This window comes from Ursus americanus, chromosome 4 (assembly GCF_024610735.1).
Source record: "Ursus americanus isolate L20-20 chromosome 4, mUrsAme1.1.p, whole genome shotgun sequence".
NCBI lineage: Eukaryota > Metazoa > Chordata > Mammalia > Carnivora > Ursidae > Ursus > Ursus americanus.
In genome coordinates, this window is record NC_142130.1 from 36,746,001 (window position 1) to 36,765,309 (window position 19,309).

Sequence of the window (19,309 nt, forward strand, 5' to 3'; positions counted from 1 at the left end):
GAATGAATCTGGCAGAAATTTGAAGTCTCAACACTGTTAGTGCAGCCCAGAGGCCTGGTCAGAGAAGACCTGAAAGACACTGGTTGAATTATGTAGCTAAGCTGCTGCTGCAAGAACAGGCTGTCAGAGAGCAGACGGAAGTCAAACAGCAGTGGCTGAGAGCTGCCGGAAGGCGGCACAGAAGGTGAAGGCAGACCCCTCGGGTTGGGTTTGGAGGAAACAGGAAGAAGTGATGGCTGGATGTACAGAGTAAGTTCAGAAGGTGAAGGCACTAAACTGAACTTAGACAAGTTACAATGTCAAGAACAAATACATCATTTAAACACAGGATCTGCTTTTCATTAATCATTCTCTCTTCCCTAACTTTCTACGCATCACTAAGAGAATGAACACTTTTGCTACCTCCAAGGCAAACAATGCACAATTTGATAGAAAAACAAAAATAACACGAGATATTTATCTAAAGTATTTGACATACACCAAAAAGGTATTTTGCCAAAAAGGCGGAACCTGACACTACACAGGAAGAAACTCAAGCTGTCTGATGTTCAACAAAATGATGCTACTCTAAAAACAGAGCCACCCTACGACCCAGGGATTGCACTACTTGGTATTTATCCAAAGGATACAAACATAGTGATTCAAAGGGACACGTGCACCCCAATGTTTATAGCAGCAATGTCCACAATAGCCAAAATACAGAAAGAGCCCAGATGTCCATCAACAGATGAATGGATAAAGAAGACATGGTGTATATACAACAGAGTATTACTAAGCCATCAAAAAGAATAAAATCTTTCTGATGACTGCCATTGGAAAGAATGATTACCCAACATTTGCCGCAACATGGATGGGACTGGAGGAGATTATGCTAAGTGAAATAAGTCAAGCAGAGAAAGACAATTATCATATGGTTTCACTCATTCATGGAACATAAGGAATAGAAGGGAGATCGGTAGGAGAAAGAAGGGAAGAATGAAGGGGGGGTAAACAGAAGGGGGAAGGAGCCACGAGAGACTATGGACTCTGGGAAACAAACTGAGGATTTCAGAGGGGAGGAGGGTGGGGGATTGGGCTAGGCTGGTGATGGGTATTAAGGAGGGAACGTATTGCATGGAGTACTGGGTGTTATACGCAAACAATGAATCATGGAATGCTACATCAAAAACTAATGATGTACTGTATGGTGACTAACATAACATAATAAAAAATTTTTTTTAAAAAGTTAAAAAAGAAAAGAATGCTATGAATCAAATGCAGTCTAAACTGGATGCTCTGATGGCCAGGGTAAACGAGGCAGAGAAACGAATTAGTGAGAGGATGAGATGATAGAGAAGGAAAGAGAAGAAACATGGCTAAAGAAACTCCACATTCAAGAAAAAAGGCTAAGGGAGATTATTGACTCAATGAAACGATCCAATGTCAGAATCATTGGCATTCCTCAAGGGGGTGGAGAATGAGAGAGGTCTAGAAGAGATATTTGAACAAATTGTAGCTGAGAACTTCCCTAACCTGGTGAAGGAAACAAGCATTCATGTCCAAGAGACAGAGAGGACCCCTCCCAAGATCATGAGAACAGACCAACACCACGACATATAATAGTACAATTCGCAAATCTTCGATCCAAGGAAACAATCTTGAAAGGGGAAGAAATTCCTCACATACAGAGGCAAGAACATCAGAATAACGTCAGACCTGTCTACAGAGACCTGGCAAGCCAGAAAAAGCTGGCAAGACATATTCAGAGCACTAAGTGAGAAGAACATGCAGCCAAGGATACTTTATCCAGCAAGGCTGTCATTCTGAATGGATGGAGAGACAAGGAGCTTCCAAGAGCGGCAGAAACTGAAAGAATATGTGACCAACAAGCAAGCCCTACGAGAAATATTAAGGGGGGGTCTATAAAAGTAAAAAGACCCCAAGAGTGATACAGAACAGAAATTTACAGAGACAATCTATAGAAACAAGGACAATCTATAGAAACACAGGCAACATGACAACATTAAAATCATCTCTCTCAATAATCACTCTCAATGTGAATGGCCTAAATGCTCCCATAAAATACCACAGAGTTGCAGATTGGATAAAAAGACATGACCCATCCATATGCTATCTACAAGAAACTCATTTTGAACCTAAAGATACATCCAGACTGAAAGTGAAGGGATGGAGAACCATTTTTCATGCCAACAGACCTCAAAAGAAAGATAGGGTAGCAATTCTCATATCAGACAGATTAGATTTTAAGCTAAAGGCTGTAGTTAAAGATACAGAAGGACACACTATTATTCTGAAAGGATGCATCCAACAGCAGGATCTAACAATTATAAATATCTATGCCCCCAACAGGGGAGCAGCTAGATACACAAGCCAACGCTTAACCAGAATAAAGAGACATACAGATAATAATACGTTAATAGTAGGGGACCTCAACACTCCGTTATCAGCAATAGACAGATCACCTAAGCAGAAAATCAACAAAGAAACAAGAGCTTTGAATGACATACTGGACCAGATGGACCTCATAGATATATATAGAACACTACACCCCAGAACAACAGAATACTCATTCTTTTTGAGTGCACATGGAACTTTCTCCAGAATAGACCATATACTGGGTCACAAAACAGGTCTCAACCGATACCAAAAAACTGAGATTATTCCCTGCATATTCTCAGACCACAATGCTTTGAAACTGGAACTCAATCACAAGGAAAAATTTGGAAGAAACTCAAACACTTGGAAACTAAGAACCATCCTGATCAAGAATGATTGGATAAACCAAGAAATTAAAGAAGAACTTAAGCAATTTTTGGAAACCAATGAGAACAATAACACATTGGTCCAAAACCTATGGGACACTGCAAAGGCGGTCCTAAGGGAAAAATACATAGCCATCGAAGCCTCACTCAAAAGAACAGAAAAATCTAAAATGCAGACCTGATAGTCTCACCTTAAGAAGCTGGAGCTGGAACAGAAGAACAGGCCTAGCCCACGCACAAAAAGACAACCGATTAAGATTAGAGCAGAGATCAATGAATTAGAAATCAGAAATACAGCAGAGCAGAATGACAAAACTAGAAGCTGGTTCTTTGAAAGAATTAATAAGATTGATAAGCCACTGGCCAGACTTATTCAAAAGAACAGAGAAAGGACCCATATTAATAAAATTATGAATGAAAGGGGAGAAATCGTGACTAACACCAAGGAAATAGAAACAATCATTAGAAATTATTATCAACAACTATATGCCAATAAATTGAACAATCTGGAAGAAATGGATGCCTTCCTGGAAACCCATAAACTACCAAGACTGAAACAGGAAGAAATTGATTATTAAAACAGACCAATTAATCATGAAGAGATTGAAGCAGTGATCAAAAACCTCCCCAAAAACAAGAGTCCAGGGCCTGATGGATTCCCCAGGGAATTCTAGCAAATATTCAAAGAAGAAATAATACCTATTCTCCTGAAGCTGTTTCATAAAATAGAAACAGAAGGAAAACTACCAAACTCATTCTATGAGGCCAGTATTACCTTGATCCCCAAATCAGGCAAAGACCCCATCAAAAAGGAGAATTACAGACCGATATCCCTGATGAATATGGATGCCAAAATTCTCAACAAGATCCTAGCTAATAGGATCCAACAGTACATTAAAAGGATTATCCATCATGACCAAGTGGGATTCATCCCTGGGATGCAAGGTGGTTCAGTATTCGCAAATCGGTCAGTGTGATAGATCACATTAATAAGAGAAGAGACAAGAACCATATGATTCTCTCAATTGATGCAGAAAAAGCCTTTGACAAAATACAGCATCCTTTCCTAATTAAAACTCTTCAGAGTCTAGGGATAGAGGGTACATTCCTCAATTTCATAAAAACCATCTATGAAAAGCTTACAGTGAATATCATTCTCAATGGGGAAAAGCTGAGAGCCTTTCCCTGAAGATCAGGAACATGACAAGGATGCCTAGTCTCACCATTATTGTTCAACATAGTACTAGAAGTCCTAGCAACAACAATCAGACAACAAAAAAGAATAAAAGGTATTCAAATTGGCAAAGAAGAAGTCAAACTCTCTCTCTTTGCAGATGACATGATACTTTATATGGAAAACCAAAAAGACTCCACCCCCAAATTACTAGGACTCATACAACAATTCAGTAATGTGGCAGGATACAAAATCAATGCTCAGAAATCAGTTGCATTTCTATACATGAACAAAGAGACTGAAGAAAGAGAAATTAGGTAATTGATTCCATTTACAATAGCACCAAAAACCGTAAGATATCTTGGAATTAACTTAACCAGAGAGGTAAAGGACCTATACTCTAGAAACCACAGAACACTGATGAAAGACATTGAAGAAGACACAAACAGATGGAAAAACATTCCATGCTCATGGATCAGAAGAATAAACAAATTTAAAATGTCTATGCTACCCAGAACAATCTACACTTTCAACTCTATCCCGACCAAAATGCCAATGACGTTTTTCAAAGAGTGGAACAAACAATCCTAAAATTTGTGTGGAACCAGAAAAGACCCTGAATTGCAAAGGAAATGTTGGGAAAAAAAAAAACACAAAGCTGGGGGCATCACGTTGCCTGATTTCAAGCTATACTACAGAGTAATGATCACCAAGACAGCATGGTACTGGCACAAAAACAGACACATAGACCAATGGAACAGAATACAGACTCCAGAAATGAACCCTCGGCTCTAGGGTCAACTAATCTTTGACAAAGCAGGAAAAAACATCCAGTGGAAAAAAGACAGTCTCTTCAATAAATGGTGCTTGGAAAATTGGACAGCTATATACAGAAGAATGAAACTCGACCACTCTCTCACACCATACACAAAGATAAACTCCAAATGGATGAAAGACCTCGATGTGAGACAGGAATCCATCAAAATCATAGAGGAGAACATAGGCTGTAACCTCTTTGACATTGGCCACAGCAACTTCTTTCATGACACATGTCTAAAGGCAAGAGAAACAAAAGAAAAAATGAACTTGCAGGATTTCATCAAGATAAAAACTTCCGCACAGCAAAGGAAACAGTCATCAAAACAAAGAGGCAACCCACAGAATGGGAGAAGATATTTACAAATGACACTACAGATAAAAGTCTGGTATCCAAGATCTAAAAGAACCTCTCAAGCTCAATACCCAAGAAACAAATAATCAAATCAAAAAATGGGCAAAGATATGAACAAACACTTTTCCAATGAAAACATACAAATGGGTAAAGACACATGAAAAAATGTTCAACATCATTAGCCATTAGGGAAATTCAAATCAAAACCACATTGAGGGGCGCCTGGGTGGCTCAGTCGTTAAGCGTCTGCCTTCAGCTCAGGGTGTGATCCCGGCGTTCTGGGATCGAGCCCCACATCAGGCTCCTCCGTTGGAAGCCTGCTTCTTCCTCTCCCACTCCCCCTGCTTGTGTTCCCTCTCTCGCTGGCTGTCTCTATCTCTGCCAAATAAATAAGTAAAATCTTAAAAAAAAAAAAAAAACATTGAGATACCACCTTACACCAGTTAGAATGGCAAAAATTGACAAGGCAAGAAACAACAAATGTTGGAGAGGATGTGGAGAAAGGGAAACCCTCTTACACTGTTGGTGGGAAGGCAAGTTGGTACAGCCACTTTAGAAAACAGTATGGAGATCCCTCAAAAGGTTAAAAATTGAGCTACCCTATGATCCAGCAATTGCACTACTGGGTATTTACCCCAAAGATACAGACATAGCAACGAGAAAGGCCATATGCACCCCAATGTTCATAGCAGCATTGTCCACAATAGCTAAATCGTGGAAGGAGCTGAGATGTCCTTCAACAGATGACTGGATTAAGAAGATGTGGTCCATATATACAATGGAATATTACTCATCCATCAAAAAGAACGATTTCTCAACATTTGCTGCAACATGGACGGGACTGGAGGAGATAAGCTAAGCGAAATAAGTCAAGCAGAGAAAGACAATTATCATATGGTTTCACGCATTTGTGGAACATAAGGAATAGCAGGGAGACTGGTAGGAGAAGGAATGGAACAATGAAGGGGGGTAAACAAAAGGGGAAATGAACCACGAGAGACTATGGACTCTGGGAAACAAACTGAGGATTTTAGAGGGGAGAGGAGTGGGGGGATGGGCTAGACCGGTGATGGGTATTAAGGAGGGCATGTATATTGCATTGAACACTGGGTGCTATATGCAAACAATGAATCATGGAACACTACATCAAAAACTAATGATGTACTAACATATCATAATAAAAATAAAAAAGACATAACTCAGGAATGAGGAGATAGCATATGCAGACTACTGTCAACGCATTTAACTTTGGTATAAATACTGAAAACTATAAAACTATGATAAATAAAATTTAAAAATCCAACAAATTAATGGAGAAATATAACATTTTAATGTATTGAGAATGACTCAAAATCATGAAGATATCAATTCTTCCCAACCTCATCTATAGACCAAAATCTCAAAAGATATTTGGTAGAAAATGGCAATGTGATTCTAAAATTCTAATGTAAAGTCAAAGAATGTAGAAAAGCCTAAAAAAATTTGAAAAAATAAATTTCCTGATTTCAAGACTTATTTTAAAGCTAAAATAATCAAAATGATATGTTAGTATAAAATGAGTCCATAAATATATTCACACAGTTATTTAAGATTTTGACCAAAGTATGAAGGCATTCAGTGAAAAAAGGATAGTCTTCTCAACAAAAAATACTGGACCAATGAAATATTTATATGTCATCAAATGAAATGTGATCCATACTTTACACCACAGATAAAAATTAACTACATGTGGATCATAGACTTAAATATAAAAAAAACAACTCAACTATTAGAAGAAAACATAGGAGAAAAATCTACCTGACCTCAGGTTACATAAAGAGTTCTTAGACATGACATCAACAGATCATTAAAAAGAATTTATAAGTTGGACTACATCAAAATTTAAGATTTTATTCTGCAAAAAATAGCATTAAAAGAATAAAAGACAATCTATAGAGTGTGCAAAAATATTTGCAAAATACATATTCAACATAAGAGTTATATCCAGAATGTACAAAGAAACTCAAAACTCAGCAATAAGAAAACAAACAATACAATTTTAAAACAGGCAAAAGACAGACACTTCAACAAAAAGGATATAAGGACAGCATGAATAGGCGGTTGTTAGGAAAATGGAAATTAAAACCACAGTGTAATACTACTATACCTATTAGAATAGATAAATTTTTAAAATATTGAGAATACCAAAGTGCTGGCAAAGCTGTGGAGCAACTGAAATTCATATTGCTGATAGAAATTCAAAATGATACATCTCTGGAAAATGATTTCAGTTTCACATAAATTTAAACATACCACATGACCCAGCAATCCCACTTGTCAGATTTACTATACAAATGGAAAGTTATATTTCCATAAAATCTATACATTAATGTTCAAAGAAGCTTTATTTATGGTACCTAAAAGCTGGAAATAATCCAAATTTCATTCAACAGGTGGATAGATTAACAAAATGTAGTATATCCATACAACAGAAGACTACTCCACCATAAAAAGGAATTACCTTTTAATGCACATATAACTGTGATGAATCTAAAAGACATTATACTGAGTGAAAAAAAGCCAGATCAAAGAGTCACATACTATATGATTCTCTTAGGTAGAAGCTAGGCACGAGCAGTGGAAGGAACACAGGGAAGCAGAGTCCCAAATCCTTGAAGGGAATGATAGAGACACGTCGCTGGAGGGGAGGACAGTGATAAATAAGCTACACATTAAAGGCCCAGGGGTACAACAGCCTGACTTTAGGGCTTCCAAGACCTTGGGACTGAGAGATCAAGAGCCACAGGTGCAGAATATGTGCTCTCTTCTTCCACCTCTGCCCCAGGGTAACCCCTAGATTCATCATAATGCATTTGCATTGCGGGTATACCTCCCGCATGGAGAATGGCTGCCATGACGTTCCAGTACAAACCTTGTAGAGTCCAAAACTCCCCCTCCCAACCTGTGGAAGGAGGCTCCCAAATGATTGGAAACAGCTTCCATAAGAGACTATCCCCTGCAGGTCAAAGCTCCTCCCAGCCCAGAGAGATGCACAAATAACGCATTCCGAAACACCCTGGGGCAGGTTCCTGGGGCAGCACTTTACACCAATTAAATCATGAATCCATTTTCTAACTATTTTTTTTATTGAAGTATAATTACATACAGTGTTATATTAGATATCAAGATATACTACAGAGCTGTAGTAATCAAATCCATATGGTACCGGCACAAATACGGAAACATAAATTAATGTGACAGAATAGAGAGCCCAGAAATAAACCCATGCTTATATAATCATATTAACCTACAACAAAGGTGGCAAGAATATACAATGGGGAGAAATAGTCCTTTCAACAAATAATGCTGGGATAACTATACAGCTACATGCAAAAGAATGAAACTAAACTACTGTCTTACACCATACACAAAAATAAACTTAAATGGATTAAAGACCTAAATGTGAGATCTGAAACCATAAAACTCCTAAAAGGAAACATAAGAGAGCAATTTCTTTCACATCAGCCATAGAAACATTTTTCTAGATATGTCTCCTGACACAAGGGAAACAAACACAAAAATAAACATAGGTACTACACCAAAATAAAAAGGGTTTGCACAGTGAAAGAAACCATCAACAAAACAGAAAGGCAGCCTATGGAATGGGAGAAGATATTCACAAATGATATGCCTAATAAAGAGTCAATACCCTAAATATATAAAGAACTTAGACGACTCAACATCATAAAACCCCAAATAATCTTATTTCAAAATGTGAATCTCTTTTTAATATAAAACTAAATTTTAAAATTATAAGTTTAAAGGGCAGAAATTGTCGAATTAGACAAAAAAAAAAAAAAACCCAACACCCAATCCATGCTGTCTTACACTTGAAATATGAAGACACTAATAGGTTAAAATGAAAGAGATGGAAAAAGATATACCATGTTAAGACTAATCAAAAGAAAGCTTCAGTGGCTACATCCATATCAGACAAAGTAAAATTCAGATTAGAAAATATTATCAGAGACAAAGGTCATTTCATAATGTTAAGAGTCAACTCATCAAAAGGACTTAACACTCCTAAATGTTCATACAGCTAACAATGCTTTGAAATACATTAAATGAAATAAAACTGATAGAACTGCAAGGATAAACAGATCAGGTTACAATTATATTGAGAGATTTTAATACCACTCTCTTAGTAATAGAAGAAACAGATAGTGATAAAGAGAAAATCAGTACAAATACAGATCTTAACCACACTATCAATTGATTTTTCCTAAGTGATATTTACAGATCAATCCACCCAACGACAATAGTATACATATTCATTTCAAATACACATTTAACATTTATCAGGACAGACCACAGACAGGACCAGAAAACAAGCTTCAGTTAATTTTTAAGATTCTGGTTATACAGAGTATATTCTCTGACCACAATGGAACTACATTAGAAATCAATAACAGAATTCTAGAAAACATCTAATATTTGGAAACTAAATAACACATAAATAACCCATAGGTCAAGAAAAGAAATCAAGCAGAAATTAGAAAATATTTTAAACATAATGAAAGGAAAACACAACATATTAAAATTTGAGGATGGAGAATTCCAAATCTGTGAAGATGAAGTAGTTCTATTCCTCCCAGCTTCTGCCTCTTACCAACAACAACAAAAACAACAAATCTCTGGATATAATATTACAATCAAATAGAAAGAATGTGAAAGGTAGAAAGAAGGAGGAATGACAAACCAACTCAGGACTTGAGGAATGACACAGCAGCAATTTCCTTGGGTTTCCTTATTGTGTCTTATATATCCTGGACAATGCACTGTAGAAGTCTCCAACCCAGAACCACCAACTGGTACAAACAAAAAAACAGAAACAAAAACTCCAAGAAAAGGACTCTTTTCCCAGCCAAAGGACTGAGAAGATAGGTAGACCTAAAAACAAATTTTGGCATCACTGAACCTAATCTAGCAAACAATAAAGAAAAAACTCTCCTCTTCCTGACTCCACACAGTTTAACAGGGTTGACTGGGGAACTGATCTTCCACCTTATCCTTCTCCCACCCTGCAGAGAGCGCACTCCAATTCCCTCAGCAGGTAGTGTTTAAGGGCACAAATAGAGAGTTAATCACCCATCCCCTGCCTGGCAGAAGCAGTTAGCACTCTGTTCCACTGTCAGGTGGCATTAGTGCACAAAGGAGAACGCTAATCTGCCATCTCCAGACTAGTAAAGCGGGTGGGAGTAATCCAATCTGATGGGACAGTATTAGTGAGTCTGAATGAGCACCTGATCTTACATTCCCTTCCTAGTATAAAAAAAAGGTGTTCTAATTCTCCTACCAGTGTAGCATCGGTGGAATTCAGGGGCAACAAGATTTAATGAGATGGTACAAGGTGGGGATTCACACACACATTAAGCTTCACACACACTCTCCTAGCTCTGTCAGCTGGGTGGTCATTGGGAAGTTGAATACCCACATCCACCTGACAGCACTAAGACTGAACAAGGTGGGCAAATCAGGGCTAGTCAGCACCCATATTGTGTCAGAGGATCCTACTAGGAGCTGGAACTCTACTCACATCAGTGAGCTGGAACAAGGTGGTGCAAGGAAGAGTGGTTGATACCATGCTTTCTATCTCTCCTGACGTCACTGGGGCCCTGTAGGAAGATGAACTTCCATTCCCACATGTTGGAAAATGAGGTGGGTGAGTCAGTATCCACTTTTGCTGGGGTGGGTATGTTGACGGGGCCCAACACAAAACTTGAATATACACACCCACCCAGCCCTCAAGTTACACCTCAACAGGGGGACTTAACTAGTAAAAAAAAAAAAAAATTATTACTAGCATCCAAGTTTCATAATATAATATCCAAAATATCCAGGATACAATTGAAAATCACTCACCATACTAAGAACCAAGATAATGGCACTTGAATGAGAAAAGATAATCAATACATGCCAACATGAAAATGAATCAGATGTTGTAATTATCTGAAAAATGTTTTCAACAGCCATCACAAAAATCCTTCAATAAGCAATTATGAATCTTCTTAAAACAAATGAGAAATAAAGATCAGCAAATAGGAATTCTAAAAAAGAAATGAACTGAAAAATATAATAACCAAGATAAAAATGGATAGGCTCAGTAGTATAGTGGAGATGATAAGGATAAAATCAGTAAACTTGGGAAGAGATCAATAAAATTTACCTGATCTGAACAACAAAGGGAAAAGAGACTGAAGTGGGGAAATACAATAAACAGTGTCAGGGGTCTGTGGGATAAGAACAAAAGATGTAACATTCATGTAATTAGAGCCCCAGAGGGAGAATAAAAAGACAGTGGGATTGAAAAACTATTATAAAAAATAACGGCTGAAAACTTCCAAATTTGATGAAATACATAAACCTACAGATGCAGAAAGTGGAGCAAACACCAAATAAAATAAACCCAGAAATATCCATGTCGAGAAACATCATAATTAAGCTTCTGAAAACTAAGGGGGAAAGCTCTGGAAGCAGGCAGTGACAAAGTATTATAAATGAACATGAAATTGAATGATAGTAATTTCTCATCTGAAACTGCAGGCAGAGACAAAGTATTATAAATGAACATGAAATTGACTGATAGTAATTTCTCATCTGAAACCACAGCAGCCAGAAGAAAGTGGTACAACATTTTTCAAGTAATAAAAGAAAGTAACTGTCAAGTGTGTATACAAGCAAAAATATCCTTGAGGAATGAAGAATACATACATTCTCAGATGAAGAAAAACTAAGACAATTTGTTTCTAACAAATCTACCCTTTAAAAAAAATCTAAAGAAAGTGCTCTAACCAGAAGGAAATGAAAGTTCTCAAATCAACAGCACATATTTTCACCATAAAAACCCTGGAAAAAGAAGTCTTGGAGCATTAGAAAGGAAATAACAGGATTGGGTAAAAATTTGGGTAAATATAATAGATTATACTACTTCTTATGAGTTTCTTAAGTCTCATTTGATGTCTGAAGCAAAAATGATAGCACCATATGATGTGGTGCTGCTCAAGGCATTTACAGGAAATTAATAAGATAATTACACTTTAAAAGTAGACAGGGTACAGGGACCTAAATGGAAGGAGGTTTCAATTTTCCTCAAAGTGAAAAAATGTTGATACCAGTAGACTGTGATAATTTACGTATGTTTACTGTAATACCTAGAGCAACCACTGAGAAAACTCTACAAAGCAATATACTCAAAAACAATACAAATAAAGCAAGATTGAATTACTAAAAATGTTCAAAATAACCCACAGGAAAATAGGAAAAGACAAATAGACAAGAAACAGAGGAAACAAGCAGAAAACAAACAAGTAAAATGGCAGAATTAAGTCCTAACATATAAATAATTACCTTATAATAAATTACCATCATATATCAATTAAACAAAGTAGATTGACATAGTAGATTGAAAAGAAAATGATCCTACAAAATCAATATACAAAAATGAGTTGCATTTCTACATACTAATGATAAATTATCAGAATGAGAAATTAAGAAAACAATCCCATTTACAACTGCATCAAAAAGAATAAAGTACCTAGGAATAAATTTAACCAAGGAAGTGAAAGACCTTGACACTGAAAACTGTAAGATACTGATGAAAGAATTTGAAGAAGTTATAAATGAATGAAAAGATATTCCATGCTCATGGATTGAAAGAATACTGTTAAAATATCCATTCTACTCAAATCAATACACAGATTCAACATGATCTCTATAAAAATTCCAATGGCATCCTTTACAGAAATAGAACAATCCTAAAATATGTATAAAACCACAAAAGACATTGAGTAGCCAAAGTAATCTTGAGAAAACAGAGAACAAAGCTAGAGGCATCATGCTTCCTGATTCCAAACTATATTACAAAGTTAATCAAAACATTATGGTATTGGCATAAAAGTAGACATATAGACCAATGGAACAGAACCAAGAGCCCAGAAATAAACCCATACATACATGGTCAACTAATATATGATAAGAGAGCCAAGACTACTCAATGGGGAAAAGACAGTTTCTTCAATAAATGGTGCCAGGAAAACTGGACAGCAATATGCAAAAGAAAACTGGACTAATATCTTACAGTACACATAAAAAATTAACTCAAAATGGATTAAAAACTTGAAAGATAAGAACTGAAGCCATAAAACTCCTAGAAGAAAATAAATACAGTAAGCTCCTAGACATTGGTCTTGGCAATGACTTTTTGGATATGATACCAAAAGCAAAAATAAACAAGTAGGACTACATCAAACTAAAAAGCTTCTGTACAACAAAAGAAACCATCAACAAAATAAATGGGAGAAAGTATTTACAAATACATATCTGATAAGGGGTCAATATTCAAAACATATAAAGAACTCATACAACTCAATATCAAAATAAAAAACAATTAGATTAAAAAATGGACAGAGGACCTGAATAGACATTTTTCAAAAGAAGACCTACAGATGGCTGATACATGAAAAGTTGTTAGGCATCACTAATTATCAGAGAAATGCCACAATGAGATATCACTTCATACCTGTTAGAATGGCTATTACCAAAAAGACAAGAAATAACAAGTGTTAGCGAGGATATGGAGAAAAGGAAACCCTTGTACACTGTTGGTGAGACTGTAAATTAGTACAGCCACTATGGAAAACAGTATGGAGTTTCCTCAAAGAATTAAAACTAGAACTTCCATATGATTCAGCAATTCTACTTCTAGGTATTTATCAAAAGGAATTAAAGAAAGGACATCAATAGTAATCTCACAGACATTAAAGATATGCCAATAAACCGGACAATGTGGTCTTTCACAATCATTACCCTTTTTAAAGAAACCAACTTTATTTGGTCATATTTCACTTACCTGAATATTTAAGGAAATGTAATTGGTATTAATGTAACAAATAATAAAACAAAAATTAAGGATACATTCGTATAGCACCTGTTCTTGTCCCAATAGCCAAGATTTTCTGAACTGGATCAAAGGCTAATGCTGTGGGCTGATAAGGAAAACCATGCCGAACTGTCTGAAAGAGAGCAGATAGTAAAAATAGTCATCAAGGAAATAAAAATAAATAAAACTAAAATCACAAGATACCATTGTCCAACTACCATAATGACTAAAATAATTATTTTTCATTAAAAAAATACTACCAAATGTTGGTAGGAGTATAAAATGATACAAACACTTTGGAAAATTGTCTTGTAGTTTTCTATAAAACTATCTGTCCTATTACCTATAAATTTCTCTCCTATGTATGTATCTCAGAAAATAGCATATGGCCACATAATGATGTGTGTTAAGTATGCCCCTATTAGCTTTATACATAACAACCTAGAAACAGTCCAGCTGTCCAACAAGAGAATCAAAACCAAAATGTGCTATACTCATACAATAAATTACCACTCACCAGTTGAAAGATAAACACTAATGACAGATGCAACCACATGGATGATTCTCAAAAATGTTATGCTATATATAAGAAGCAATACACAAAACAGTGCATATAGTATAATTATATTAGAGTCTGAACAAGCAAAACTAACCTATGGTGAAAAAGTTCAGAGCTTGGTTGACTTGAGGAGAACTCACTGGAAGGGGGTATGAGTAAAGGTAATATTGTATATTTTGATAAAGGTTTGGATTACACAGGTATATACACTGGCAAAAAGTCATCAAATTGTATGATAAAATTTATGATTTCTCTGTGTGAAAATTGAATGTCAAAAAAAGATAAGAATAGAATTATAAACAATGGTTATACTGAGTTATATGATATGCATACTGATGTTTTAATGATATGCATACTGAGGTTCTAAGAGGTAAAGTCTACTGACACCTGCAACTTAATTCAAAATGCATCCATAGAAGTATTATGGCTCATAGATGAATGGACATATATTATAAAGTAAATATAGCAAAATGATAATTGTCAAATCTAAGTGGTGAGTATGTATGTGTATGTGTGTGTGTATACACATACATACATGAATGCTCATGGTATAACTTTTTCAACTCCTCTGTGTATTTGAAAGCTTTCACAGTCATACAATGGGGAAAAAAAGAAAAGAAAAATATAAAAAGTTGATAATATCATAAAGGTGACAAGACTAACATAAGAATATAATAATAGAGGGAAGAGTTAAGATGGCAGAGGAGTAGGGGACCCCTTTTTGAGCCAGTCCCCTGAGTCGAGCTGGATAGGTACCAGACCAGCCTAAACATCCACGGAATCCGCCTGAGACGCAGGAAGATACATCTGGATGTCTACAAATGAACATCTCCAGTGCTGAGTATTGAGGTACGAAGTGGGGAGCCGTGAAACCGCGCACAGATATCGGAAGATAAATGGAAGGGGGAGGGAGCTTCCGCGTTCGGAGGCCAGGAAGCGGTAGCCACCTGCACGGGGGAGCGGGCGGACTCGCGGACTGGCACCCGCGAGAGAGCAGGCTGAGACCGTGAGCCGGGGAAGGCACCCCTCCAGACTGAAACAGAGCTCCGGTGTGCTCACTGGAACCAGAATGAGACCGGGAGCTCTGGGAGCGCGTGGGGGCGGCAGGCGGTGTTAGAAACACAAAGGATAGAGACGCGCCGGCCCTGGAAATGAGGGCTGGGATGCTGGGTGTGGGGCGCACATAACGGGATGCTGCAGGGTTGAGCAGCACCAACAGAAACAGAGTTAAAGTGGCCAGAACATCAGTGGAGAACGGTCCGCGATCCCCTCTGTTCTGTGACAGAGGCTGAAATTCGGCCGCTGCTGCTGCTCTGACTCTCAGAAGAGGCACAGCAAACCACCAGGGAAAGCCGCCAGAGAACAAAAGCCTGGAAACACCAGCTCACAGTGTGCCCATCCCCATCCCCCCTCGCAGGGAACACGGAGACTCTACCCAAACAGGGTTGCCTGAGTATCAGCGTGGCAGGCTCCTACCCCAGAAGGCAGGCTGAAAAATCAAGAAGCTCACATCCCTAAGATCCCTACAAAACAAGGGTGCATGGCCTGGGTCCTGGTCAATAATTTGGGCTCTGGACAACCCCGCACCCTCTCCTCATCAGAATGACGAGAAGGAGAAATCCCCCCCAGCAAAGAAAAGACAATGAGTCTGTGGCCTCTGCCACAGAACTAAAGAATATGGATATAACCAAATTATCAGAAATGGAATTCAAAGTAACAATGGTCAAGATGATGTGTACACTTGAAAAAAGTATTAATGAAAATGTTAATGAGACTATAGAATCTCTAAGGGCGGAAATGAGAGCGAATCTGGCAGAAATTTAAAATTCTATGAGCCAAATGTAGTCAAAACTAGAGGCTCTGATGGCCAGGGTGAATGAGGCAGAAGAACGTATCAGCGAATTGGAGCATGGGTTAGTAGAAGAAAAAGCTAAAATAGAATCTGGACTAAAAAAAATCCACGCTCAGGAATGTAGGTTACAGGTGATTACTGACTCAATGAAAGGTTCCAATGTCAGAATCATCGACATCCCCGAGGGGGTGGAGAAAAACAGAGATCTAGAAGAGATATTTGAACAAATTGTAGCTGAAAACTTCCCTAATCTAGCAAGGGAAACAAAAATTCGTGTCCAAGAGGCAGAGAGGACCCCTCCACGCTCAACCATGACACCTACACCAAGTCATGTCATAGTGCACTTCGCAAATATTAGATCCAAGGATACAGTATTGAAAGTGGCCAGGGCAAAGAAATTTCTCACGTACCAAGGCAAAGGTATCAGAATTATGTCAGACCTGTCTACACAGACCTGGAATGAGAGAAAGGGTTGGGGGGGCTTTTTTAAAGCTCTTTCAGAGAAAAACATGCAGCCAAGGATCCTTCATCCAGCAAGGCTGTCATTCAGAATTGATGGAGAAATAAAGACCTTCCAGAATCACCAGTCATTGACCAATTTCATAACCACGAAACCAGCCCTACAGGAGATATTAAGGGGTGTTCTATAAAAGTAAAAAGGCCCCAAGAGTGATACAGAAGAGAAAGTCACAATCTATAGAAATAAAGACTTCACTGGCAACATGGCCTCATTAAAATCATATCTCTCAATAATCAGTCTCAATGTAAATGGACTAAATGCTCCCATAAACACCACAGGGTTGCAGATTGGATAAAAAGACATGACCCATCCATTTGCTGTCTACAAGAGACTCATTTTGAATCTAAAAATACATTCAGACTGAAAGTAAAGGGATGGGATACCATCGTTCATGCCAATGGACCTCAAAAGAAAGCTGGGGTAGCAATTCTCATATCAGATAGATGGGATTTTAAACTAAAGACTATAGTTAGAGACACAGAAGGGCACTATTCTTAAAGGATGTATCCAACAAGTGGATATGAAACTATAAATATATACGCCACCAAAAGGGAGCAGCAAGATACACAAGCCAACTCTTAACCAGAATAAAGAGACATATAGATAAAAATACGTTAATAGTAGGGGACCCTCAACACTCCACTATCAGAAATAGAACACCCATGCAAAAAATTGACAAAGAAACAAGGGCTTTGAATGCCATACTTGACGAGTTGGACCTCATAGATATATATGGAACACTACACCCCAGAACCAAAGAATACTCATTCTATTCTAAGGCCCATGGAACATGCTCAAGAATAGACCATGTTCTGGGACACAAAACAGGTCTCAACCGATACCAAAAGACTGAAATTATTCCCTGCATATTCTCAGACCACAACGCTCTGAAATTGGAACTCAACCACAAGGAAAAATTTGGAAGAAACTCAAACACTTGGAGACTAAGAACCATCCTGCTCAGGAATGACTCGATAAAAGAGGAAATCAAAAATCAATTTAAACAATTTATGGAGACCAACAAGAATGAAAACACAACGGTCCAAAACCTATGCGATACTGCAAAGGCGGTCCTAAGGGGGAAATACATAGCCATCCAAGCCTCACTGAAAAGAACAGAAAAATCTAAAATGCAGTTTTTATATTCTCACCTCAAGAAGCTGGAACAGCAACAGAGCGACAGGCCTAATCCACTCACGAGGAAGCAGTTGACCAAGATTAGAACAGAAATCAATGAATTAGAAACCAGGAGTACAGTAGAGCAGATCAACAGAACTAGAAGCTGGTTCTTTGAGAGAATCAATAAAATTGACAGACCACTGGCAAGACTTATCCAAAAGAAAAGAGAAAGGACCCAAATCAATAAAATTATGAATGAAAAAGGAGAGGTCACAACCAAGACCAAGGAAATTGGAAGGATTATTAGAAACTTTTATCAACAGCTATATGCCAATAAATTAAGCAACCTGGAAGAGATGGAGGCCTTCCTGGAAACCTATAAACTACCAAGACTGAAACAGGAAGAAATTGATTTCTTTAACAGGCCAATTAATTATGAAGAGATTGAGTCAGTGATAAACAACCTTCCAAATAACAAAACTCCAGGCCCGGATGGTTTTCCTGGGCAATTCTATCAAACATTCAAAGAAGAAATAATACCTATTCTCCTAAAGCTATTTCAAAACATAGAAACAGAAGGAAAGCTACCAAACTCATTCTATGAGGCCAATATAACCTTGATCCCCAAACCAGGCAAAGACCCCACCAAAAAGGAGAATTACAGACTGATTTCCCTAATGAATATGGATGCCAAAATCCTCAACAAGATCCTGGTTAGTAGAATCCAACAGTACATTAAAAGGATTATCCATCATGACCAAGTGGGATTCATCCCTCGGATGCAAGCGTGGTTCGACATTCGCAAATCAATCAGCGTGATACATCATATCAACAAGAAAAGACTCAGGAACCATATGATCCTCTCAACTGATGCCGAAAAAGCATTTGACAAAATACAGCATCCTTTCCTGATTAAAACCCTTCAGAGTATAGGAATAGAAGGTACATTTCTCAATCTCATAAAAGCCATCTATGAAAAGCCTACTGCAAATATTATTCTCAATGGGGAAAAGCTGGAAGCCTTTCCCTTAAGATCAGGAACACGACAAGGATGCCCACTCTCGCCACTATTATTCAACATAGTACTAGAAGTCCTTGTGACAGCAATCAGACAACAAAAAGGGATCAAAGGTATTCAAATCGGCAAAGAAGAAGTCAAAATGTCTCTCTTCGCAGATGACATGATACTCCATATGGAAAACCCAAAAGAAGCCACTCCCAAACTATTAGAAGTT

At 37.5% G+C, this 19,309-nt stretch overlaps 1 protein-coding gene across 1 annotated transcript in view; it reads right to left on the minus strand.

The window, feature by feature from the left end:
- STXBP5L (syntaxin binding protein 5L) overlaps positions 1-19,309 on the minus strand; it is a 429,230-nt gene that overhangs the window by 326,162 nt on the left and 83,759 nt on the right. Inside the window, exon 3 of the mRNA XM_087861601.1 lies at positions 14,060-14,157. Within this exon, the coding sequence (XP_087717727.1) occupies positions 14,060-14,157 (98 nt within the window). The remainder of the gene's footprint in view (positions 1-14,059; positions 14,158-19,309) is intronic.